This window comes from Orbicella faveolata, unplaced genomic scaffold (genome assembly GCF_042242905.1).
Source record: "Orbicella faveolata isolate gen_17 unplaced genomic scaffold, um_ofav_v1 contig_2, whole genome shotgun sequence".
Classification (NCBI taxonomy): Eukaryota; Metazoa; Cnidaria; class Anthozoa; order Scleractinia; family Merulinidae; genus Orbicella; species Orbicella faveolata.
Genome location: NW_028301547.1, coordinates 9760540 through 9787781, shown reverse-complemented (window position 1 = coordinate 9787781; position 27242 = coordinate 9760540). Strand labels below are relative to the sequence as shown.

The following is a 27242-nucleotide window of genomic DNA, read 5'->3' as shown; positions in this document are numbered from 1 at the left end:
AATGGTGGACCCTGTCGCTGGATTCGAAGAAGAAGGGTGGGAAGCAAGAAAATAGATTAATTATTCTTTCTGGCTGGTTAAATGTCAAATGTCTTTATACTTCAAAACAAACTGTCCGTTTTTCTCGTGGCAGGAGGTCTCAAGGTCACCGTATACCTGTAGAGGTTCCTCGCGTCCAAACACCTAAAACCCTGTATCAAATTAACGCTTATAGAGCTGGCTATCAAACTAAAACGAGAATTTTGAAATATAATAAACTGTCAAATTTTTCGTGAACTGTAAATGCGAGAGTTCGGATCATCAGAGAATTTTGTTTTTCGCGAATTTAATTTGCTCCTCAGTTTCAGGATCGAAAGCGCTAAAACAAAATCATGTCTGCGTTTTACCATACTCAATTGCAGTGGAAAGTTACAGAGCATTTTCGAAATAGGATTAAAAAAATCTAGTCGTACAAAAATCGCTCTCGGAGAAAAAACACTTTCAAAATACAAAATTTGCAGACACGTTTTTGTTGTTTCTATGATAAACTAGCGAGCGCAAACGAACAAATTCCCTTTGACTTGTGCGTTTGAAGATTTCTCTATAACATTCAATGTGCAATGTTTCTTCAGATATCTCAACTATGGATCATTGGCAATGGTCATCGGTCACGAAATTACACACGGATTTGACAGCCAAGGTAGTATTTATTTGTAGCCCTTGCTATCCCCAACTCTGTTACTTAATTTGTCCTCTTCCTATCCAAGTAGCTAGCCTTCCTATCAAATGAGCCTGTATAGACTACATTGTGCGGTTTAAAACCCCCCTATTCGGAGTTGGTCTTTTAACGTGGCATTATATTTTCATACCCCAATGCGCCATTTGGTTGCATTTTTGGAATTTTAATAAACGTATGAGTCAGTGACTGTTCTCAGTTCAGGCCGGAAGGTTTTTTTCTTAACCTCTGCACGCCATAAGACCAGAGAAGACAGTGACCCATTAACAACGTCAAACCTAAAAACGTAAGGCTAAATAGATAAACAACAGCCTCCATTTGGCGCGAAAATATACCCATATATTTATCCGCAGACGTTATCTGTTCTGAGAGGCGAACAGTTTTCCGGGAGCGACGCTTCGAGGAAAAGATAATGTCTTAAGACAAAATAATATCCGCGCATAGTTTCAAATTCAAATGGAGGCTATTGTGTTTCTTATCCTTAGAATATTTTTCGCAACACGCGCAGTTTTGAAAACTGGGGAATATCACTCGGATATTCCCCACTTTTAGCGGGGGGCTATTCAGTCACGTAAAGCGTTTAGCCCAATCGCGTGCGAGCGAAATTATTTGATGGATTATAAGTCAAGATACGCCGACCGTAGTATGACGTCAAAGTGCGGCTCAACATCCGTTAATGATGAACTTGCGTTTTTAGGACGAACGTTTGATGCAAATGGTAATGCGAAAGATTGGTGGTCTGATAGTTCGGAGCAGAATTTCGAGACAAAAGCTTATTGCCTGGTTAATCAATACAACAGCTACGAAGAGTTTGGAGAGTATGTAAGTGTGACAAAAACCGCATTCCTGTAGAAAGCAGTACAAAACTTTGTTTTGTACCCGTTAACTAGCTGATGGAACACGTACACGGCATCCACAGACTTGAAATCAGAACGATCTTGCGCGCCTTGTGGAAACAGTCATAAAAACAAAACAAAACAAAAACAAACAAACAAACACAAAAACAAAGTCATAAAACTAGCTTTAATTCATACGACGTTAACGATACGAAAAGTTTAGAGGTCGGCTTAATATTGCTACCTCCGGTTTTTGCTTGGGAAGTTATCGTAGTTAATGTTGCTTACCCTCAGGAAGAAGCGACCTTCAACCATAAAAAAAAGAGAAGATGGAAAAACAACAACAACAACAGCAACAACAACAACAACAAAAAAGCCAAAAACATAGATCAAAGAAACAGTGGAGAATAAAAGACCCTTCTTGGATTTTTGTAGGAAAGGGCTTTTAATAGTCCTAACCCTCAGGAATAAACGACCTTAAAAGCATGAAAAAAGAAGAAAGAAAACCGAAACAAAACACAAACACAAACACAAGCCTCACAGACATAATAAACAGTGGAGAATAACAGACTCCTGTTGGATTTTAGTTTAAGTAAAGCATTTGTTTTGGTGGTGTAATAAATACAACTGTAAAAGACAATGATTCTTTTGCATTTTTTTTCTGAACATTGTGTGAACACCAGAGTCGCAAAAGTTAGAGCACGAAGGTAGTTCGCAGGACCTCTCATTTGAATGGTCGCAACTTTCAGGATCCTTGAACATTCAAAGGCAAAAACGTAGAAATATGTCTTGTGTTTTTTTTTTTTTTCTTTTTTCTTGCAGATAAATGGCCAACAAACTTTAAATGAAAACATAGCTGATAATGGAGGGATAAAGCTTGCATATGATGTAAGCCACCGCTTATTCAGATCTCCGTCGTGATTCAACAGATTTGAAGAAACTTGATTACAGGTCTAAATCGTGGGTAGAGGATCTTTTTGGTCTCAGTTAAGATTTGCCCAGCTGAGATTGGGAGAATTTACTGATGCTAAGTTCTTCTTTCCCTACTCTTACGTATCCTACTACGTCCTTCTATTTCTCCTCTTGGAAAGGGTTAGAAAAAGAAAGTTCGGTATTTGGAAATGTCTTTAGGAGTTCCGTGCAGCTCTGAATAAAGAATAGATATTATAACTACTAAATATAACTTACAGTTTTAAGGAATCCCTATTCATCACGCTCATCTGTATTTTATTTCTGTGGCTCACATCTTAAATATTCCTTGGCTTGAAATGTTGCGTCATAACAGCGTGTTCTACAAGTTTGTGAGGCATTGAACTTCTAATATTTATTAACTTTTTATCTTTATCAAACCTCTGTATTTAGGCATATCAGTCTTGGGTCGACGACAATAAAAAAGAGGGGCGGTTACCTAACCTGGATTTGAGTGTGGATCAACTTTTCTTCATTGGATTTGCTACGGTGGGTTACTGAGCACGCTTTGTTTTATAACTGCGTACTGGTGTTACTAGTATTAACACTGGAAAATGAGCGAAGAAATGTTCTAAACGATCTTTTAGCCATGTTTTATGCTAGACGGTATGATCACAGGGTTAGCGTATCTTTGTCACATCATTGTTGGGTCCAAATACATCTTTCATCAGTTCTCTTTTCTTAATATAATGACTATATTATAATGGACCAATTTGAATAAACTGCAATTACTAAATGGTCGTTTAACCCAGTAAGTTAGCTGCTGCATTTCACTGCTTTGAACTGAGAAAATCTAGGCTGGCGAGGGTACGTAAACAAGCTTAATCATTTGACAGAGAGAATTACTTCATTGTGGCTGGTTGAAAGCAGGCCAAGTTTTCGATATCTTTTATTTCGCACCGCAGTGCAAATTAACGTTACACTGATAACGTGATAAAGGCTCGTGCAATTTTGATTATCACTTGTAGTGTAAATCGTTAATTACACTCCCATTCAAACGGTTACCTATACTATTTCACAATTCTCTGAAAAAATATAACTAACAATTGTTCATTGAGATGTAAATGAAAACATGTCAAAATGGCGGTATATTAAATTTTGAAACCCTTTGTAACAGTACATGATTCCCATAATAACACTTACAGAGACCTCAGTATGTGTATTTTGATACTGTATTTTGTTGACATGGCAACGGCAAAGGTGTTCAGATTTTTTTTTTACTATCCACGTAGAGTGTTTTTGGCGAGGAAACAAAAGTCTCCAAATACGCGCGTTTTGTAAAAATTTTGATAAAACACAAGTGAAAGCATTTCTTAATTTCACGAGTATAACAGTCGGTTACCTTTTAATATCAAAGGTGACAAATTACGCTTACAATCGTGGGTGTTTGACTTGTTTATTGTCCTGAGAAATTTCGCGCCAAACGTTGCCATCTGATGGCAATTTTGCAATTCCGAGGTTTTCATTTGAATACCTTCTATAATTTGCCTAACTTGTAATCTGAGAGGCCAAACCGTGCACCAACGGCATTATTACTGGAGAGCTTAAGATTGGCGTTTATGCCAAACGGTAGTTTTTACCATTTGCCGTAATCACAATCTTCATTCTTGCTAATGACTCACGCATGGCGAGCTCCTCGAGATTATAAATACATCATTACGTTATGATGGATTCATATTTTTAGTTTTTTTTTTTTTTTTTCTTTTTTGTGCAGATCTCATTCGTTTACTTTCCTTCCATTTTTTCGCAGGGTGCTTGGTCCGCTATCCAACTTTAAGAAATTTGCGGACGCGTACAGTTGTAAGCGTGGGAGTAAAATGAACCCTCGTTTCAAGTGTTCCGTGTGGTTATTACGGGCTAGCTTCTCCAGTTTTGCTCGTGTAGAGTAGTAGTAGTAGTAGCTGGACCGAGTGGAGTACCATTCAGGGAGTACATCGGACGAGCGCGGAGCGTGAGGCCGATTTGAAATTACGAGCACCATTACTCTGTGTTGTACGACACGAGGCACAATTACTAATTTATCGCATCAATAACAAATTTCGAGATAAAAAAGCGAAAAAGTCAGTAGTACTTTTCATAAGTTTTTTAAAACTTTAGGGAACATTTACAGTGAAGCCATTAAAGCTCACGTAATGGGCGTGCGAATGGTGTAGGTATCCAATTACAAAAAGTTGTAACACCTACGTGATCGCGCGTAGATTACGTGACAAATAGACGCGCCGACAACAATACGATCGAGAATTTTGTTGTAGAGACGATCATTACAGTAATCAAGTGCGCTGTTAAAACAGAACTATTTAGTGCTTTTAAGCGTAGTTTTTGTGAGGACGGCAACAGCCTCTTTCCGACCGGACACCATTGAGAGACAAATAACTGTCTAAGAGAGACATGAGAGAGGGCTGGAGGAAATGTGTCCGTGAATTGTAGTTTACACTATTTATATCTCGTAGAACTATTACTTTGCAAAGTATCGTTTAAGCCGATATAAATTTTAGGTAATTGGATACTATTAGTGTAAGAAATATATACCTCTTACTAACCAAGCTCGAGGTCCGTACTGTAATTTATGGACCGAGTTTTCTTCCCTTCGATTTATGGCTGAGCGCGAAGCGTACGAGCCATACATCGAAGGGAAAAAGCAATGTTCCGTATAACTTACAGTACGGACAGAAAAGACACTGTTAGTAAGGTAAGATAGTTATTATATCTCTACTGTGTGTCTGAAGTGTCCGAGAGCGATTTCTATTCACGTCTAACGGCTTCAAATTTCTGACGCGGGTCGAAATTAAAACGAATCAATTTGAAATAGTTCTTAAGTAGCTAAGTCGTCAGCATATTTAAATACACAATTTAAGTAGGAGAAAGGATTAAACTTTCACTTGCTATAAAAGTTGACAACACTTGGCGATAAATCACGAAACATTTTTGCAACAAAAACAGCTTTAAATTTTAGCGGGTCGTACAGTAGAATACGGCCCGTTAAATTGACCAATCACAACGCGCGTAGTAACTAAGAGATATAATAAAATAATTTAGCTTTATGTTTTGTACATAACTAGCGTTAGCGTCGAAGGTTTTATAAAAGATTGTACAAAACATTAAGAGAAAAGAACAATTTGAATAGCACTAGACGAATATAACTACAGAATAAGAAGAACATAGGTAGAAAACTAAAATAAGTTGCAAGAGTCATCATCTTGTGTAGGAGTACATGTCGATGCAATTTACCCAGCACTTTGCTAAGGGTTCCCGGCATTTACATTTTATTGTCGTTGTTGTTGTTGTTTTTTTTTATTAATCAAAACTAAAACTAACAAAGTACTAGTGCATATATTCCCCCTGTTTGTTATGTTTCCGTTGCCTTAGAAGGAAGATTTAAGATTTCTCTAATTCCAGAAGACGCCGCAAACATGGAAGCGGCAAGCTGGCTTCATGTACTCTGAACTCCATTTTGCCGTTAGATCAATGCGACTGAAATAATTGCTGTGTCTTGTAAGGATAGTAAGGTAAAAGTATTAGAAATAAAAGAACTATTATGATGATACTGCTTTAGGGGTTTACATGCTCTCCTCGGATAACTGTTCTTGATTGTAAAAACAGAGTTTTTGCTTTTTGCAATTTTTTGATTCAAGCAAATTCCATCAGACCTTTGTGTCATTCGCAACCAAGCAGGGGACATTTGCAAAACCAATAGTGAATATAAGTGTCTTTATAATCCATCAAATATTTTCGCTCTCACGCGACTGGTCTGAACGCGTCACTTGACTAAATATGCCCCAGCTAAAACTGAGGAATTACCAAGTGATATTCCCCAATATTCAAAACTGCGCGTGTTGCGAAAAATGTTTGAAGGATAATAATTATCTGCTCCTTAAAGCTCACAGTTTTCCTCGAGCGCTGCGCTCCAGGAAAACTTACCGCTTCTCAGAACAGATAATGTCCACGACAGCCAAGTGTACTTTTTCAGCCACGGCTCGAAACGTTTTCGTCTTATGCAACTTTGAAGAGTCACCTCTGTTGTCGATTGTGTCAAATGTGTGCCAATTCCTGTTATAAAACAGGATGACCCAGCCCCATGGGTTGCTGAAAATTGAACGACCCACCTTACCACCTTTGCATACGGCTGGCGCGAATAAAAGTTGAATTGACCAATAATCAGGATTTAGCAGGCGGGAGAAACTTTACTGTCCTGACGTCAATGTATGTTAGCAGGAAAGGCATTGAAATCGGGCAACGTTTCTCGCTGGAGATGGCTTTAAATATTCACGAGAAGAATATACAATGCCAAAAACTATACTAGATTGCAAGAAGTGGAAAATATGAAACATTTTGTGTTTCCAAGCTTCTAATTTAGCTCCAAAACTGGGTCACCTGCAATTCGCTCTTAGTTCGTCGAGTGTCGCCTGGTAAGATATTAGTTGTGCTATTCTGAAAACAAAAAATATTCCTCGTCAAATTAACCCCGAATTCTCAATTTAACTATGACAAAAGGCCGAAGCAACTGTAGCATTGTCTTTGCTTTTGTCAATTAACTGCGATGAAAAAGACTGTTATCGTGTCGTTTCAGTAGGAAAGCTCGGTTTTGACTGCTGCTTGTACTGTGGGCGCAGCCGCTGTATGCAAGGCAAGGGCTCAAAAACTGATGAACCAACCCCTCTCGGCCCACCTTCCCCCCACCCCCACTTCCCAATACTTTTTGCCGAGTCCCTTCTGCAGGATTAAGCCGCTGGACTTAACGGATGATTGGCGTGTTCGGAACAATCATCACTGCCCAAAAGGTCATGCGGGCAAACTTGTACGCAGCACGGATGGCACCTTTATTAATTGAGGGTCTGGATAGTCTCCTCCGCAGCCTTTTTTGGGATATCACCCAACGTTCCCCCAAAGAAACGGCTGCTCACATCCGAGCAACATTCCTTTCACGAAATTAACCAATCACCGCTCCGTTCCATTTTCAAGAACATTTTCGCGCCAAATTCGCTTTTTGAAACTTGTCCGATCAGAGAATGTTTTTTATCTTTGTATCCCGTCGTGGGAAATGTCACAAACGAACATACAGATTTCCGGCTTTTGTTTAGGGACGCCGAAAAATACCGGCGACGCTTGAACGAGCTTTCTATTTAGCTGAAGACTCTTCAAAGTTCAAGATTGTCGAGAAGGAAGATATCTATTTTAACCTAATAAAAGAACTAGGAAATCCAGTAGCTTCGCTCGATTTGTTGACAGCGAGTTCTGAATGCATCTCTTTCCTCTTGATTTCAATCTGTAGGAGGCGTTTAGCCCTTGATTGACGCTTACAATTTGACATTTCCAGAAAATATATACTCTCTCACTAGCTGAACATAGCGATGAGCACATGAAGCTTTTGTACTTAGAGCTTTCATTTACATTTTTTATGTCCGTCATGATCGTAGCCTGCGAACACCGCCTATTTTTGGCGACGTGCGGCGTGAAACAAAAGCCAGAAATCCCTCGCGTGTTCGCACCGCAGGCCTTTTCGCGCGAAAGCTTACGTCATTCACACTTTGCCATTATGTGATTGGTCTGTTCAACAGAGCGCAAACAAACCACAAACACAAAAGTAAAAGAATGTGGTTCGGATGTGAGCAGCCGTTTCTTTGAGGGGAGCCTTGCGTGACATCCCAAAAAACGGCTGCGGAGGATACTAGGGTCTGGATGGAGTTAACTGATAACTGACAAATGGCAATAAATAAATAAATGATTAATTAAAGAAATAATAATTTTCTTGTAATAACTGTCAACTGATAAATACCCAACACGATATACACTTAAAAAGTCTGCATTTTACCGTCAGTTTGCGTTTTACACTGACCGTTTTACTTTTTTTCCCAGTAGGACTTCGATGCACGCGATGTTCCCAAGTTCTCTCGATGAAAAGGTTATTTGAGACAGTTACGAGATCAAAAACGTCCAGAACCATAATGATTCGATTTAGCGCTCTACCTCGCGCTCCCAAATTTTATGAAGCGTCCTGGGCATGCGAAAAAAAGAAGTGATCGAATCGTGACCAACGACATCGGTCTTAATAAATTTTTTTACATGTAACCGTTCAACGCCTAAATCAACGTCGGACTTCAAAACTCAAAACCTAATCTGATCACCTTAACAGTTATCAACATCGGACTTTATTATTCAACGTTTAACTTTTAAGTAAACAACATTGGACTTTATTACTCAACGTAAACAATATTGGACTTTAATTAACTCAAAATTCATCTTTACAGTGGTCAGTGATCAACCTTGGACTTCATAACTCAACAGCAAATGTGATTAACTTTACAGTTATCAACATGGGACTTAACCAGGGATTTATGCAGTAATCAATTATATTTACAGTAATCAATATCGGACTTTTTAACTCAACATCTAAGTTAACAATAATCAACATTGGACTTCAATAAATAACTCAAAATCCAACTTTACAGTAATTATCTCGGATTTCAACATCCAAGTTTACAATAATCTACTTCGGACTTTATAACTCAACATCTAATTTTACAGTAATCAGTATTGCACTCTATAACTAAGCAACACTCGATATCGGACTTTTGTCAAGCTATCGAAACAAAATATTTTGCTTTGCCATCGCTATATTCGTCCCTTCAATGTCAATGTTAAGGTTTTATGCGAGCGTTCCACATCTGCATACAGAATGGTTTATATGATGGCCGAGAAAAAGAGATTGGTGCACCGTGAAACATGCATATGTGACACCTATATTTTCCTATATTTTCCCAGGTAAATGGGCTGTAATATCATGAGCAATAAACGTTAATGGTTTTATGTAAGACTACGGGCGAATAAATGACTGCAAAGCCGTAGGCAAAAATAATATTCAAATTACGCTTTAGCGTGAATAATTATTAAACTTGAATACCGCACGTCTTTGACTGTGGACTTTGGCTTCTAAACACATTTCTTGGATTTCCATTGTACGATAATCAATCTTAAACGAATTTTCATTAACATTTCTTGTATTCTCCCATCCATCGTTGAGACAGGAATTGCCATTTACTACTCGAGATGTAAAGATAAACATATTGTGTTTATGTAGATTTAATTTGTTCAATTTATTTGGTTTGGCACGGTGAAATGCTGGTTGATAAATTTCTTTAAAGGTTATTGTGTCGAGTAAAAGGCTTATTATTTTATGGAAGCTCCGCTTTTAGGCTTGGCAAAATCTATCTAATATGAAAGAATATTAGATTGGTATTCATATCATACAGCCCGTATGTCCTTGAAGTACACATCACCAGACAATTGCACCAAAGAAACGTACTTGAGCTTTTTGTTAGCACAGGTTGAAAGCCTGCCTGACATTAAAACTAATGGCTGCATGCAGTATTGCAAAGATCACCTAATTAACTTATGACAGGTAGACATTGTTCACAGGTCTTCACACGGTCTGTATGACAAAGATCTGAGCCGCGAGAGGAGATTTTTCTACTATTTCAAACGGAAACAAGAAACAACATGTCGAATATTTTGCCTCGACAGAACAGTTTAAATGCCCCGGAATACACATAAATTAAAGTTTCAAACAATAGTCTATATTTTTCTTTCGTGTGTATTAGCAGTATTAGCATGCAAACCTCAAGGTCAACTATGTTGTGATCGGTTTGTTTACATGGTACTGAAACAGTCGCCAAAGCATCCTTACGTCTTTTGTTATTAGTTTTTTCTTGTTGTTTCTTTTTTTGAATTTTTGCCTTCCAGCTGCGCTATTCTCTCGTATTCTGTAGAAAACCGCTAGAAAACAGCTTAGTTACATTTACACGCATGAGTTTCTCGTCTCGTCTTAGGCTGGTGTCACGACATAATCACATGGTTTCGTTCTACGCACGTGAAATCAGAAATTATAATTTTTAATTGTCGCCCGAATGACAACATTTTGACCGCGAACATCAAGTTACCAACCGGTCTACCAATATCATATGATCAATTAAACTCCAGCAATTTTACATAATACCGTACCCCACGAGACTGCCAGTTATGCACTATTATACCATTCTTCACCTCAGTCTTTGAGTTAAAAAACTGACGGGTGCAGTCGGTTTTAGGGTTCCTACGTTATTTCACAAAGGATTACACCAAAAAATCCCAGTGCAAAAGTGATACGCATACGGTTTAGTTATGCGGCGTGAGGTCACTTGAAGTCAGACTACTCCACGCCATCTTCTTGAGCCTCTTTACTTATATATTCAAGTAGCGTTTGAATTGTAATTTTGTTGTAAGTCGAAAACTGTTTTTAAAACTACTCGACGCCGTTTTGGAGTCATTGCGCGCGACCAAAATTAATCTCGTATGGAAATCGCGTTCGGAAACGTCAGTCTCCATTGTTATTTTAAAATTGCAAGTAGCGAGTTATTAACACAACACTGAACATAACATAACATGACATAACATAACAATTTATTTCATTGCAATTTACATTTATAGATAAAATTACAGCTCTTTATGTTTACAGTATACCTTTTCGGCTAATAAATATCATTTAAAAGTTAGAGTATGGGGGTCAAGTAAACCATTCAGTTTTCCAGTTGGCCCCCATATTTACCTGCCTGGGGAAACAAGAAAACGCAAAAAATCATTTACACATGTACAAAGGGTCAAAAACCGGCGATTAAGAGATTAAGAGATTTTCGAAAGGCGCGTGAAAATCGCGGGTCAGCTCGATGAAATGAAATGAAAATGCGCTCTTGAAAGGGCAAAACTGATAATAACCACCAATGGGAAAAAGTTCGTCTACTTCTCCTTTTGTAATGTGGAATTCGTTTAGGGTGTCAAAGTCTATATGCAAAGTTGAATATACACGTATGGGTATTCTGGCGTGTCGAGGAAAACACCGGTATATCACGTGGATTATCAATTCCATTTTCATAAAGAGTGCTCATGTACTACTGATAGCTTAATTAAATGCGACGTTGCAACTGGTTACAGACTGTGAACTGGGACAACCTCACTGCTTTCTTCAGTTGTGCTGAACAAATCAGCCAGTATCATTAGCAACGACGCGTCGAGAAGTCAAAATGACCGAGATTACTGCAGCAGAGTTTACCTCACTTGAGGAAACGGTGAAAAAGTTGAGCGGTAGCCTTGATCAGATGTTCTTATTGGTCTTGGGCTGTTGTATTTTCTGTGAGTATCAGTTTTCATTGAAGATACATTTGACTTCGTTAACTGTCTAATCACTTTCCGGTAAAACGACAACAAAGTTATTTCTAACATTAGATAGTATAAGTAACAAAACCAGACTTACGTGAGGAACATGTGCTTTATCATTTAATCAGAACTGCTGTCCGAGTGAATGTTTACTAGAATGTTTTACTAATGTATTAGTACATCTTAACCTATGCATGGAATTTCTGTGAGCCGGTGAAGCAATCAAAGCGGGAGATGCCATTGAAAGATAATGTGGTAACTTGAAAATTCCTTTAGCAATCATTTGTTGATTATGCAATCACGCTACATTGTATTAAATATCGACGGGAAGAAAAGTATATCGAATTTTTTCCTTCCTCTACAAGGCTTCAGTTTTCATGTACATTCTAGCTAATTTGACGATATATCCGCACAGTATCATGAAGAGAAAAAGTAAACCGACTAAATTTTTAGTCAAAGAGCGAAAATGTTTCTCGTACATTAAGGATTTGTAACAATTTAAAGTTTCTTAAATTTATAATATATTTTCATAACATATATGTAGATTTTTAGCAAAGAGGGCCACTAGTTTATCAGTTTATACTGTCATATGTCACCCTCTCTAAATAAAGTTGATTGATTGATTGATTGATTGATTGATATGTTCAAAATGTGCGTCAATAGCGCCTTAATTAGCGCCAAAAATTATATTAATTCTAAGATCTTATCCAAACGGCGTGACAACTCAGCAAAAAATATCCGCAATTTAGCATTGTTTTCTCAAGAACAGGAGAACCAGACGATTATTCGTTTAACGCTTCATTTGCGACTGATAAAGGGGTTTTTCCCGAAACTTTTCTAAAAGTTACGCTTGTTTAACGCTTCATTTGTGACTGATAAAGGGGTTTTTCCCCGAAACGTCTCTAAAGTATCATTAAGCACTTTTTGTTAACTTAAACGAAAGCAGTTCAATTCAATTTAAATAGCTACGCGCAACAACTTGTTTTCATTTCTGAACCACACAAGCTGTTTGTGCCAGCAAGTCACAGTTGAAAGATCCCAAAGAATGTAATTGCTAGGGACATACACCAGAGTGTACCCTAACAAGACTTTCGTTCTTAACTCAGCAAGGAAATTAAAGGACCGAAGAGATTAAAATACAGGACATCAGTTACGAACAAACAAAGGACCGGAATAGTGATGCCGGCCCCTTATCAACAATCACAATGCTGACGAAATAAAACTAACTTGACAAGATTTTGATTGCAACACCTTAGAATTTTCTCCTTTATGCTTTGATTAAATTTCCTTCTTTCATAGCAAGCCAAGATAGACAGGCTGCACGGACGGTTGTGGATCATGAAAGACCACATATCCGACCCTTGAGCTCGCTACAACTAAGAAAAAAACTGCTAAATAAAGAAAAGCACAATATTTATCACCATTTGTACCCATACACGAGGACAGAACCGAAAATAGATCGATTTCCAATACGTTAGGTCTTACAGCCTCCGCCTTGGTCAGTTGGCTTCCCCTACACTGGTTACGTAAGAAAGGGTCTACGATTTGCAGCCAAAAGCTCTATGCACGTATGACGACTCACTGAATTTAAAGGATACTTACTTCTTCATCTCCCATAGAAAAAAAAAAAAAAAAGAAGAAGAAGAAGAAAAAAAACATTGTCAGTCAATATCTGCTTCTTTCTACATCATTGCTATCAAGAATCTCTACATTGGTTTCATTGTAGAGACTTGACTTCGAGAACTGGATCGGAGTTGGGCCTGAATCTGGCACTGTTTTCAGGGTTCACCAGAAATATCGTTGCGAAGACAGCGCATTGCAACGTTCATTGCTTCTGAATTTCTTTCATTTCCCTTAGCTTCTGTTTATTACATTCCGTATCATTCCAGCAAAGTCTACCGTTTTTTTTTCCCATGTTTTTGAACTCATCAGTCCTGAGTACTAATAATAGAATAATTATTTCAGATGGAAATGTTACTTTTTTTAAATTCAACGACAACAGGAAGCGAGCAGTGTTAAAGCAATCAATTCGAGCTTGACTGTAAAAACTAACCATGTTTCGCATAAGTTACGAATAGCAAGTTTCTCAACTAGAATGGTCGGATGGACTATTTCTGACAAGAAATGAGGTGTTACTCCGACAACAAACATAAAATGAAAAAATTCACTTCAAGCTAAAATTCCGCTCTATGAAGGTTTCAAGTCACGAAAGCAAAATTTCGTCTTAAATTTGACAACTCAGTACAAAGTTACGTTTCGATGCGTTACAAATACAAAAGGATGTGACTTAAAGTATTCAAATAACTGTTGCCTTTGATGCTTTCGAAAGCAAAAAAAAAATGTTCCGTGTTTTTCTGCTGTTGTTGTTTTGTTTATTTCATTTTGTTGGATCGATTTTAACGAAAATGCATGTAACACAGCTCAATGATCTACTTTAATTAAAAAATACATGCTACTGAAGAAAATATGTTTCTTGTGAGCAAACAATGGGTGACTGCGCGCAAAAAGCCCGAATTCCGAGGCTTTTTTGGCCGATTAGCTAATTTATTATTGTTGTTGTATTACTTATCGACTCGCCCCTTTTTACTTTTTTTTTTCTACCACATAAACTTTGATAAGATTTCGTGGCATACAGGGGGACGCCATTCTCCGGCAACTTTCCACAAAATAGTGGTGTCCTCTTTTTAAAATACATATCCTTATTGAAATAAATATCCTTTTTGTGGTGGGTACAATGATTTCAGTAGGTGATCGAAAGCAAAACATCACTGGTTCCATAATTCATTAATTAGAATATTACTTACCTTGACGTTTTGTTGTTTATTCCGTGCTCAAGAACCGGCCTACTAAGGTCTACCAAGGGATATCGTTCAAGTGTAAAGTCGCCGACAAATGGAAAAATATAGTATCATACTGTTTATGCTCTTATGTATATGTTGTGGTTTTTAAAATATGAAATTGAGGCAATGTTGATCGCTTAATTGTATTTTTCTTTGTCTTAGATTTTATTAACAAACTCGGAACAGAGGTACAATCAGTTCCATCTGAAGGGTGGTGATCAGTTTCACGCATTTTAACAAAATGTCTTTTGGTTGCTTTTTACGGGTTACACATTACTTTCTGTCCTCATCAATCTCACACATCAACCCTTTTCCACTCTCCATCTAGTGTGAAAATGTCATTAAAAATCATCGTGGCTATTACACGTAGCCTGCGTGGCAAGTGTTCAAAGGGGAGGCTCAGCCGCCTCGCAGGCCATTACACTTTGCATGATTCGTTGTCAGTCGTTTGATGTTTGGCTGGCCGTACCATACAAGCACCCGGTTGATGTTGCATACGTTATTTGAAGTCCGCAAATGCGCGTCCGTGTATATGCAATACTGAGTACTACTCTGGTTACGCAACAATTGAAGAATAAGGATTTGTACGAGAAAAACGGTTACACTCTTAACCTAAAAATACGAAAAAGTATCTCTCTATATCTTTTCCATTGAGAAAATTTATCATTGGGAAAAGATATGCATAGGACAAAGTAGTGAAGCTAAAAAAACACCTAAATTGCCATAAATCGTCCGAGAGACCTTACGGGAACCATGGAAACACACACCTGAAACAAGGTAGGCTTATGTTTATTCATATAAATACTACTCCGTATTTTTAACTGAGAATATAATTCGACATATCGGTTGATGCCAAAATCATGTATCAAAAAATTGCCCAATCACTGGTAAACTTGTTGCTGTCAATTTTGTGGCACAACAGGTTACCATGGCAACAATATGACCTGGTAAAAACACCCTCAATTTTAGCATTAAGCGTTTTTATCTTAAAAACGAGCTCGGTGACCCCTATTTCTTATTACCGATTGTAATCAGCATGATAAGATGCAACATTTTGCAAAGTTTATACAAACCTCTTCTGTGAAAGGGGTTCAGAGCCACCTTGATGTTTTTAGCAGCTCCTATTGTTGCTATGGTAACCATTTATATAAAAAGGATTACCGCAACTTGTTTACCAATGATTGGGAATTTTTATGATACCATTATTATGGCATCGCTTGTTAAACAGTGGTTGTATATGTATTAATCCTTCGAGGTATAGCTGTTAGGAAAAGTGCTGGAAACTGTAGCCCGCCTCATTAAGCCGTTGTGCTGCTTGTTAAACGTTTTGTTTGGCGACGTTCTCCTTGCCGTTGCCAATCCCTGAGCAATACTCCGGTTTTACAGTCGAAACATAAAGATTTGTATGTGAAAAAGGGCTATATTCGTAACCTAAAAAAAAACGAAGGAGTACGAATAAAGATAGATCTACATTGCTTCAGGCGTGTGTGGTCGTATTTTTCCTTAGTTCCCGTGGGGACTCCAGGCCGATTTATGGCAATTTAGGTGGTTTTTAGTCCTCTAGATATCTTTTCCCAGTGAAACATTTTCCCAATTGAAAAGATATCCACTAGCTAGTTATGCATGTATAACGCTTTCGAGTGGTATACCGAGGAATATCCCACGAGTCACTTGAAATTTTGATTGGTTGGTAGGTTTATTGGTTGGTTGGTTGGTTGTTTGTTTGGTTTGTTGATTTGGCGGTTTGTCAGTTGGTTGATAGGTTGGCAGTTCGTTTGGTTAGCTGTTTCTTTGTTTGGTAGATTGGTAGCCTTGTTGGTTGGTTGTATAGTTTTCCCGATTGTTATCTTTTTCATCGTTTCCATGGAAATATCGATTACCCTAAACATTATACCAAACTTCAATCTATTTCTAACAACGAGTGTAATTTCAATAAAAGGAAATGACGAATCCCTGTGAAAAAATAGTACGTGGCAAGTCTGATGCGGCGTTTCGTCTCGGCCAAGAGACTCTTTAGAGACCTTTCAGATTTTCACGGGAAACTCGTTGAGCATCACGCTCAAACTCCCGTTAGCAAATTAAAGATGTCAACAGCCTGGCGCTCTATTGCAGAGGAATTCTCAACCGCACGTTAGCGAGTTCTTCGCAGTAAAAGGAACTGAAAAATACTCGTGAAAAATTAGTTCGAAGCAAGTCTGATCGAATTGATTAAGAGAAGGCTTCTGAAAAAAAAAATATCGATATTAAATGTAACTGAAGCACTTTGATTTTGCTTCGGCTTTTCATGACGCAGCTTTTCATATTTAAAAATTTTGAAGTCGCAAACATCTACATCTCCATACTAAAATCTCTTTTAGAACAAAAAGGTATAGGATGTTATTATAACTTTAACTTATTGAAAGTTAGACTGTTTTCATAAATTATAATAACCCAATAACTCAAAAGCGCTTTGAGGATTTTGTCACAACTCATTCGTGCAGAAGTCAGACCACCATATATTATATTTTTCACAGTTAGGTAAATAAATAAAATTAATAAGTAATGTAACGAGATGGGCTATAAGGCTAATGTTTTGTTCTCAGACTTTCTCACCACTTCGTGTCTCATCTTTTCATTTTTTTCGTTTGGTTTTTCTCTAACACGGCGAAGGAAACAACAATAAATCTTTTGATTTCTTACTTAAAATTTAACTCGAAAATCCCGTTTATCCCATAAGGTAATCCCTGGCCCAAACATACAAAGCACATACAGTCACTCACAGTGTCATAAAATTGTCATAGAACTAGCTAAAGCTTTCACTTTGGTGTCACCTGTAATGATCTTCAATTGTGTTTGAACGTTGTCTAACTTAATTTCCAATAATGACTTGGGCAGCATCTTTTTCTTGCAGTTATGCAGGCAGGGTTTGCTTTCTTAGAGGCCGGTTCAGTTAGATCAAAGAACACAACAAACATCCTGATCAAGAATTTCTTGGACGTGTGTAAGTACTACAAACATTATGTTTATATGTTTTTATTTACCATTTATCACTTTTTTTGACGTGGAAGATCTAAAGCTAGCTAGCATGTTATCTCAAATTCCGTCCCTCTGGCCATCTCTGTTTCTCGTCTCGTATCGTCTTTTGTCCCCAGTTTCTTATAAATCATGACCTCGAGAGAGGCGGGCGACTGATAAAAACAAAACAAACAAAACAAAACAAAAAATATCGCTTTTCGGCTTATATACAAAAAAATGCTCATGAAGCTTCAATCTAGCACACCTTAAAATCATGAGCAATTTTTAATGTTTGCAGTAATACTTTATTATTTTCAGTTATTGGTGCGGTGGCTTACTGGTTATTCGGGTACGCCTTCGCTTATGGAGCTGACAGCAATAGGTTTATTGGATACAAATATTTCGCACTGGCAGATTTACCAGCCGACCAATACTCTCACTTTTTTTTCCAATTCGTTTTTGCGGCATCTGCGGCAACAATTGTCAGCGGTTCCATGGCAGAGAGAACTGAGTTCAACGCCTACCTTATGTACTCTGTGTTTCTAACAGGTGGGTTTCAAAAAAAAAAAAAAGTTACAATATATTTCGTACTTTATAGAGTCAGATTGTAAAGGATCGTACGGAATGACGACGTTGACGCCGAAGACGTCACCTGATAAAAGATAGATTTATAGTCTACTTTGGAATCTTGCTGCAATTGTCTCAGTAGATCTTTTCAAATTGCTTACTGGTTTAAAAATGTGCTTAGGCTAATATGTAATGAGGGCCTTTAAATTCAAAAGAAAAAAACATTAACAATTAGCTGTTGTGGTTCACGTTCTACGCAGAACTTGGTCATTTCATGAACGACTACTGAAAGAGGAACAAAGATTAAGGAGCACATACAGAGCCATTATTCTGCTAAACCTTTTATATGGTGACGTTAAGCTCTCCAAAAGAACGTTGGGGATTGATGGTCCTGTAGGATTCATGTGTGTTTTCTTTTATCCTGTTGCTGTAAATCTGCTACTTTTAGTTATCATAGGATGATAATGGATCTAGCTTATACCGACATCAAAGACAGTGCCATTCCCTTGTAGGTTTTTTGTATCCAGTAGTCACTCACTGGGCATGGGATTCAAATGGCTGGCTGTTTGTTGGTGTCGATTATATTAAGGACAATGTGACCATTAATGTTACATACCAGGTAAGCGGTCATTTTACTTTCATTTAAGGACGGTGCCTACTAAATACAAAGGTTTTAGCGCCAGGTTAGGACCTTGCGAAAAAAGTAGATCTTTGCAAGGGCTATCGGAATCCACAAAGAAAAAAGAGAGTAGCCACGCATTTTTTTCCCGAGATAATTAGCCTTGAATCTCAACAAAAATGCTGACATCAGCATTTTTCTGAAAATAGAAGGAGAGGATATTTCTTCACAGCTTTCTTTAGAATTCGCCTTTACATACAGAAAAGCAAACACATTTATAAAGATCTGAAAATTACATGGTAAATGGTAACATAAAAACCATTATTTTCTATGTATGTTTTTAATAACAAAATCGCTGCAACAGCACTTTTAGCGTCTCTGACAGCCTTCCCCACGCTCTGTTTCAGCTAAAATACAGTCTAAATATCTTTTGCTCACAACCAGAAACTAATCACCTGCTGAATAGGCTTGCCACTTCCACTTCATAACATAAAATATAGGGGTAACCACGCGTTTTTTAAAGTTATTGATCCTTTTGTAAACTTTTTACGGTGCCTGTTACATTTTTTCCTGTCACCTCCCCAGTAAGTAAAACATTTGCGTATCTCGCAGTTGTTTTGCGCGCGCACTACGCCATCTGCAGGTACCCGATTACAGTTGGATTTCAGTATAATTTTCGACAGATAACTGCTAGTTTTTCAGCTGGAAGACGTTAACAGTTAGTGGTTAGCGATATGCTGCTGTCCTGGTGTTCCTGGTTTAATTACAGGTTCATTAAACTTGATTTGGTCACAGTAGGAAAATTTTGCTTTCAATTTAGTCATGTACTTGGTAGCGTAGTTGATTGCGTCATGTCAACCCAGCGCACGCGTGACGCGTAAACCATGCCTTGCGTGATGCGCAGAACGTCTGCGCACTAACAAAAGTAGGCACCGTCCTTAATAAATATAATGTACGCATTTTGGTTAAGACCAAGAGATTATCTCTAAAACTGAATGATGCTCAACTTCTCAGACCGGCGGAAACCTAAAGTGACAACGCTGACTTTAACCTCTTATACCTTTTCGATATTACGAAATCCAAGTTGGCCCCTGTGTCCAAAGCATGACCCAATAACCTCGTGACATGATGTCGCCAGTCCCCGTTTCTTACGTAAAAGGAAAGATTTTTAGCGTACAAAATATTCTGGGAATTTAGAAAATCAACAAAGGGCCCGGTATGAATCGACTTAAACATCACAGGCTGCAGCGTACTACACAGGTTTTCCACTAACAATCTTGGATTGGTATGATGCTTGTGTGTAGACTGCCATCATCGCATCGGTCCTTTACGCGCCATAGGACGCAAAAGACCTGCACAGTCTCTCTCCAGCGTGAGCGGTCTTGTGCCATCGTTCATCGGATTTCGTTCTAGGTCAGAGCATGGACTTACGTTCTTTCCCCGCTGACCTTCTCTAAGTTATTGTTGGCCTTCCCCATTGTCTCATCCCCTCTGGTGCCACGAGCAAACCTTTTTAAGCATGTGGATGCTGTGTAGACGCGAAATTCAAGTGACTTATAGAATAATGCACATCGATATATCACCCAAAAGCACAATATTACTACTAAATAAAATTGGTCCTTTGCAATGTTTTTGAGTTCGTTAATTTTTCTCTTTTACGTTGTTGTAGGATTTTGCAGGTAGCGGGGCTCTTCATTGCGTTGGTGGTGCAGTCGCCTTAGTCGGAGCAGCCACTCTAGGTCCAAGAATTGGAAAATTTGTTAATGGTTCCCCTCAGACGATTTCAGGCCATACTGTCCCGGTAAGTTTGTTGATGATGTGCAAGTATGTTGCATTCTTGGAAATTGAAAGCACACTTGTCTGATTCTCAGAAAAACTCACAAGAAAACACTGAATATTAAAGTAAATAGAAGAGAGAGCATTGTTCTAGGTCAACACTCCTCCAAAATACTGTGCCTCGCTTTTAAAAAATACCGAGAATACAATTCAAGCCAGCCTAACACATCGTCAGTTTTCGCTTCTATATTGTGAGCGTTGTTTAGATGCTTATCCTTTAATGTTCACCAATATTCCAACGTTTACAGCCGTTTTGGGCGAAGACAGAGTTTCAGAACGTTTTTTTTTCCTTTTTCACTCTTAAGACAGCAGCCTTGGGAGGATTCATTCTGTTCTTTGGTTTCCTGGCATTCAACGGAGGTTCCCTGGGGTCCATTTCCAATCCGGGCGATGGAGACACCGTGGCCCTGGTCATTACGAACACTGTCATTGGAGGTGAGCTATACTTACCATGCATTCAAATTACGTCAAATGTCGCAGCTTTAAGCTATTTTCAACTTTTCTTTCAGTTTGAAGACACTAAATCTGTTTTATTATTTTTATCATTATTATTCAGGAGCCGCGGGTGCACTGACTGCCATGTTAATCAAGCGCTTGGGATATGCGGAGAAATACTGGAGCTTGCTTTTTACCATTAATGGTGGACTCACTGGAATGGTGAGACTATAAACGCTACTTGGGTTATTCTCAAATACCTCCTTTTTAAAACGTTGATAGCATAGCTCATTTGTTAGTATATGGATATGAAATTAGAGAATTGCTTTCGAAGGCTCGGTAGCATATACAAACCGGTTTGAGTATTTAGAGTCTCAACCAAGAGGTTTGGGTGAAAGCCCCGGCTAGGATATTGCGTTGCATTTCTCAGCAAAGATACTTAACTTTAGCCTTCGCCAGGGACTGTAAACGGCAGATCGTAGTAGTAAGCCACGTGGGCAAAGATGGTGGCATGGGTTACTTACAACTGACTATGATCTCATCTACAAGAGTACAAATACCTCTAGTTGTTTCACTTAACAGAAACTAGAATACATGTGTTTGTTTCTCAGGTGTCCCTGTGCTCAGGCTGTAATGTCTTCCATCCTTATGCTTCCTTCGTTATTGGAATCGTTGGAGGCATGACGTACGTTGCTTGGAGTACTCTCATGTTGCGTTTAAGGGTTGATGACCCCCTGGATGCTGTGGCTGGTAAGTGACACCAAAATATGCAGGAATTCTATTCTCACAACCAGAGTCCTCAAGAAAAGGTAGTCGTTACAGACAAATCCAGTTAGAAAATTTAACATTGTTTTGGCGGTTAATAATGTATGTGAACTAGTTTTAATTGTTGTATTGTATTTTTCTGCAGTTCATCTCGGTGGTGGTATCTGGGGAGTGCTGGCGGCTCCAATATTCAACAAGGATACTGGAATCTTTTATGCTGCCGACGAACATTCATTCCGTTTGTTTGGGTGGAACCTGCTGGGGCTGCTTGCTATCAATGCCTGGTCCGTTTTACTCTCTTTCATTTTTTTCTTCACTTTGCGCCTCTTTAAAATACTCCGCGTCAGCGAAGAGATAGAGTTGAAAGGTGAGTAGCCTGCTAACCAGGTTTGTGTTCCACAGCCATCACGAGTCCAGTTTCCGGTCCTCGCCTTTCCTTTTTATTTAAAGTGCACCTAACCCCCAAATTTTTTTCGCTAAAGCGAATCCACTTGTTATTCAAAACATTTGACGAATTGAATTTGGTTGAATCCTCCATTTTCTATATCTTTAAGTTATAAAGTCGCGCTTGAATTGTTGCGCGACCTCTACCCAGGAACCAATCACAATAGCGCCTCAGTCAGCTCTCTGTATTTTCTCCAGGGAATGGAAAACAAAACTAATTGTTCCAATATATTTTAGGACTGACACATCCAAGTTTTGCTTCAAAATTATTTCTTTTTCGTCACTGGAGTCAGAGTTAAGTTTCGATTCGGCTCCGGAATAAACCGTTTTATCGAGTACGTTCGACAACTGTGAACTCACTGCCTAGAGCATTGAGAGCAATTTGCAATATTTCAAGCGAGGACGGGGAAGATTTCCTTGCGGACGAGCTGCTTGTATATCAGGAATGGAAAGTGGAGGAGCAGGCAAACAAAACGCGGGAAAGAAAACTCGAGGACTGCTTTGAGTCAGCTACATGGTAATTTCGTCACCTAAACAGGAGATTCCCACCCACTTATAGCCCGTTTACATTTGTCTTTAGCGAGAATGTATTTCGTCAAGGTATGGTTGCTCTACTAAATCCAGTTTGTATTTTACAATCTGGAATACTTCATGTTTATAAGAGCTTCATGTTTATATGTAAGTGTTGCAGTTTTCGAGACTTGATAACCTCCGCACGTAATTACTCTTACGGCGGCTTCTCTGAGCGGCTCTTTGTTCTAAAATTTGATCCTTTCGCAGAAATGAGCTTCTCTTTAACGTTTAGTCCATTATCTCAATGGATATAAAACTTGTTTTGACTCAGTTTTATTTAAGAATTGGTCTGGCCCATACTTTGACTGTGATTATAGAGAGCTAAACCAAAACACTGGCTTCGATCGATTGAATTCACTTTGAACCTGTATTTTTAGGTTATGGTTAGGGTTGGGAAACATTTCAAACAATTACCGATTTCACATTGCCACACGTTTTAAGTCGTAACTCCAAATAACCAATGTGATTTTTCTCAAAGTTTGCAGTGAAATTCGTCAGATAGGCGAAAAGGATGTGTTCCCTAGCGGTCCGCAGATAATGTTATGCTGTCATATCTTCGACACTATTGCACAGAATGTTTGTCGCACTGCTGATTTCCAAACCTTCGAAAAACTCTCTGAGTCTAACAATTTTAATTTGCTATCATGTAATTCCAGGAGCCATAATCGGGGACGGAGACCGTAAGCGCGCGCCATTTCAAGTATTGGGTTTGTCCCCATGATATGGGACAATAATTCTATTTTTAGAACAAATTGTGCCATCGCCTGCGGCACACGCACGTACATGCTGCGACGATTTCTGCGGATGTCGCGCGGGGGAAATGGCGTCCGAAATTCCCGAAATTTTTCATGTTTTTGGTCCACAACTCAACGCGTTTACGTCTGTTGGAATTTTGCTTAATTAAGTATTTTCGTCGTAAGCTGCTCCAGTTTGAGTGAAGAAAGACCATGTCGAATTTAGGTATGTTCCGCATTAAGCTTTTATATATCGCTGACCAAGTTGCGTTCCGACGGATGCTTCTTTTACGTGAGCTGTACCCCACAACCCCCCCCCCCCCCCCAATTTAAAGTTCACATATGTTAAAGATTGACAGCTTTTCCATTACACAGCAAAAAACTAGCTGGATATATTTAGATATAGCAGAGCTTTAGGACCTCAAGGTTTCCTAGCTTCTCTTACCACACGCTTGCGAGGAATTTGCCAGTCTATCGCGACCGAAAAGTAAACCAAAATAATTGCTAGTTTGAGTTTCGCCTGAATTGTAAGCAACGATTGATGTTACATCAAGGCCCAATAACTTTACGTCCGTAGATACTGCTCAGTTTTATTTATGTAAAAATCCAGTAAATTCTCTGTTGTCGATGAATGAGAGCGCCCGCCGATGCGTGTTTTGTATAGTCAGTAAACATGACAAATTGGACTTCCGCTTCGCCGCACTTTCGTGTGAAAGCGTACATCGAACTCAAACAATAACTCTGTAGTTTTTAAATATGTTTAAGATTGACAAATGCTTGAGAACATATTAAAAGCTAAGCTGGAAATATGTGAAAAAAGCAGAAATAATCAGCAAAGTTACAATGACGCTTTCTTTAATCAACTTCGAATAACGATTTCGATTTTGTTGATCGAGTTATCAAAACTCCTTGTCTATTTTCATTTTCGCAGTGTAAAACTTCACTATGCTTTGTTGCAGAAACACACATGATGTTAGTAGCCTTTTTTGCGCTCGTGAAATTTGTTGCAGCATCTCAGCACAAAAGATAACGAAAGATATCTTTGTCAAGATTTGTTGACAATTGAAAACACCGACTCGGACTTGAAAGTGCGCGAGCTGCACTATGCAGATGAGCTAATTGTACTCTTCAGACTTTCCTTTCAAAAGTTTTGCAAACTCACCAAACAAGCAGAAACAATAGGAAACCATCAAAACAGGTTTTGGTTATGATTAACCATTGTCTGAGAAACTCAGAAATTAACTCGATACCAGAGTATAGAGTTTTCTTGCTATATTCTTAAGTCAGAACAAACGCAAAAACATACGCGTAAGCTTACAACAAGCGCGAGCAGATCTTATTATTCATTCCCAGTGCGAGATTGAAGTCTTGTTTTCGAGTCTGAAAAACCCACCTTTTCCGTTAGCTCAGAGCATAAAACTACATATAAGCGCCCTGGTTCGTATTCCCTGCCTTATTCCCTGCCATCACGGTGAAAAATAAGCAAGAGAATCTCGCAACTCTCACCATTTGATCACGCAACGTGACAGCATCCACGCGAGAGCCCCCGACATGTGCGTGGATCCGCGCGGATATATGACGTCATGATGGCGCAATTTGTTCTGAAAATAAAAAAAATTGTCCCATATCATAGATGCGCGCGGATCCCAAGAGTTACGGTCTCCGTTCCCGATTATGGCTCCTGGTAATTCTAAAGGATTTATCTTCGAATTTTTTCTAAATCGAGAGAGAAATAAGTGTTGGTTGGCGGCGTACAGATGCGACCTATTTACATATCAGTATATCGGTCGTAACTTTGTCGGCTATGTTATAAATACTGCGGGACTAGAAAATGTAGTTTCTTGGTGGTATTTCTACAAATTACTGGGTGGCTTTAATCAGAAAATTTTGCAAAAAAGCGTTTGAAGTCTGCAGAACAAATTCCAGTGAGAGTTCTTCAATGGTTCTCACTTCGCTTGTTACGGTTCGACAAAATCAACCCATCGTTTACGTCTTTATTACACCATTGACCGATCATCGCCAGTAAAGTGTACAGTATATCTTTCTATAAATCTGGGATACTGCGGCAACAAAAAATAGCACTTCTGGAAGGCGTTTCTGCGCACTTTTCGAATGTGTATTGCACCATCCTGAAGGAAATGAGAGGACGTGAGATATTCAACCTTCCTGGGTAGAAGTCACAATAGCCGCTGGACCCATTCTCCTCAAACTCGGACGGCGTTTTGGTGCTATTTTCGAGAGTTCGTCGGGGCATAGAAAATCGAGGATTCCACCGAATCCAATTTTTTATTTCTCAGAAGTATTTCAAACAACAAGTAGATTCGTTTTAGCGCAAAAAAAAAAAAAAAAAAGAAAAGAAAGAAAAGAAAAAGAAAAAGAAAAAAGTGGGGCTGGGTGCACTTTAATTTCTTGTTGGAGCTTTTTTGCATCACTAAAGCGCAAAAGTTCACATCAGAGGTTCATGATACGACTCGATTTTATAACATTGATCATGAAAAGAAACAGGTAACAAATTTGACTTGAAATTCTTCTTTTTCTTAGGTCTTGACATTCCCAAACACGGTGAGCCCGCGTACCCACTGGAGAGTTATGGAGACGGATGGGGGTCTGGCAAATACCCGGCAGCAGAGACAATGGAGTTGCCTTTCACCCTACAGCTTAAGACTACTTCCCCTCATGAAGACCCTAGCCCAACCCCAGTCCAGAACGGCCACCCTAGCATGCCTGCCTCTCAAGAACTAGCAATAAAGTAAAAATACGAGAAATAAAGGATCGAGCGATTGTTTTACGGTTATAGAGTTTAAAATGCTCTCTTCCAATAAGTTCGTCAGTTGCATGACGTGTTGAAAACAGAGGTTTTGCTCTTCGCTTTCTTTTTTTTTAAGCAGTAAAAGTCAATTAGACTTCGATTCATTCTTCACTAAGCGGGAAATAGTTGCACAAACAGTAGCAAATTGTGGCGAGATCTTTGTCTACATCAGGATCAGTAATGACCTCATAAATAAATCAAAATTTTAATAAACCTACAAGGCTGATTAATCAGTCTAAATGTTCTTTTTGACAACTCTTTGATTTTGTCACAAGTATTATTTAGACCATAGTAGAATTCTACTTGAACGCTAATGCAAATGCTGCAACATGATTGGCTGAATGATCGTGCGCTGTCATCCATTAGTGTGCAGTGGCTGGATGTCGTCTACGAAATGGCGACGGTTTTCTTTTTTTTTCGTTTTTCCAAAGTTTTGGAGGAATGTTTTGATGCAACTGGTAAATGAATTCCTGACATGACTGAAAGAAGGACATTTACGGTTTCTCGACTATAAAAATACTTGGAATCGTTGAAAAAATGATACGCGCACGCACACAACTGCAATTTCAAATGACAATCCAATCCGAGCGATTTTTCTCTTCTAAGGTTCGAAGTTTAACAATACGTCGAGAAATAATTGGAAACCGTTATTTGAAGTAAATTTCAGGTAGACTTCTACTAAAACAATTAGATTAATTGCTCTCATTCTCGATCTTCTATCATGCACATCGTAGAAATCTCGAGCTTATAATCGAATTGTTAAGTAGGAGTTAGGAAAACTAATAGAACATCGAGCTAAAACTGGTTGCCACTGCTGTATGCCCATAAAACTATACATTCATCTCCGATAAAACAGATTGAGATACATTTCATAAAACAGCGACTGTTGGGAATAAATGAAAATGACTTGCATCATCGATTAG

The 27242-nt window shown here is 38.6% G+C and overlaps 2 protein-coding genes across 2 annotated transcripts in view; both read left to right on the top strand.

Moving 5' to 3' along the window:
* The window catches only part of LOC149111901 (endothelin-converting enzyme homolog), a 28205-nt gene extending 22143 nt beyond the window's left edge, over nt 1-6062 (top strand). Inside the window, exons 15-19 of the mRNA XM_089289277.1 lie at nt 612-679; nt 1413-1537; nt 2374-2439; nt 2914-3009; nt 4271-6062. Of these exons, the coding sequence (XP_089145403.1) occupies nt 612-679; nt 1413-1537; nt 2374-2439; nt 2914-3009; nt 4271-4297 (382 nt within the window). The 3' untranslated portion in view covers nt 4298-6062. The remainder of the gene's footprint in view (nt 1-611; nt 680-1412; nt 1538-2373; nt 2440-2913; nt 3010-4270) is intronic.
* A 5370-nt stretch (nt 6063-11432) lies between these two features.
* LOC110051299 (putative ammonium transporter 1) lies at nt 11433-26574 on the top strand. Its single transcript, XM_089289491.1, has 10 exons — nt 11433-11679; nt 17434-17523; nt 17856-18086; nt 18617-18723; nt 20393-20524; nt 20865-20994; nt 21116-21216; nt 21606-21744; nt 21905-22126; nt 26052-26574. The coding sequence occupies exons 1-10, from the start codon at nt 11571-11573 to the stop codon at nt 26261-26263; spliced, it is 1473 nt and encodes a 490-aa protein (XP_089145617.1). The 5' UTR covers nt 11433-11570; the 3' UTR covers nt 26264-26574.
* Nucleotides 26575-27242: the final 668 nt, after the last annotated feature.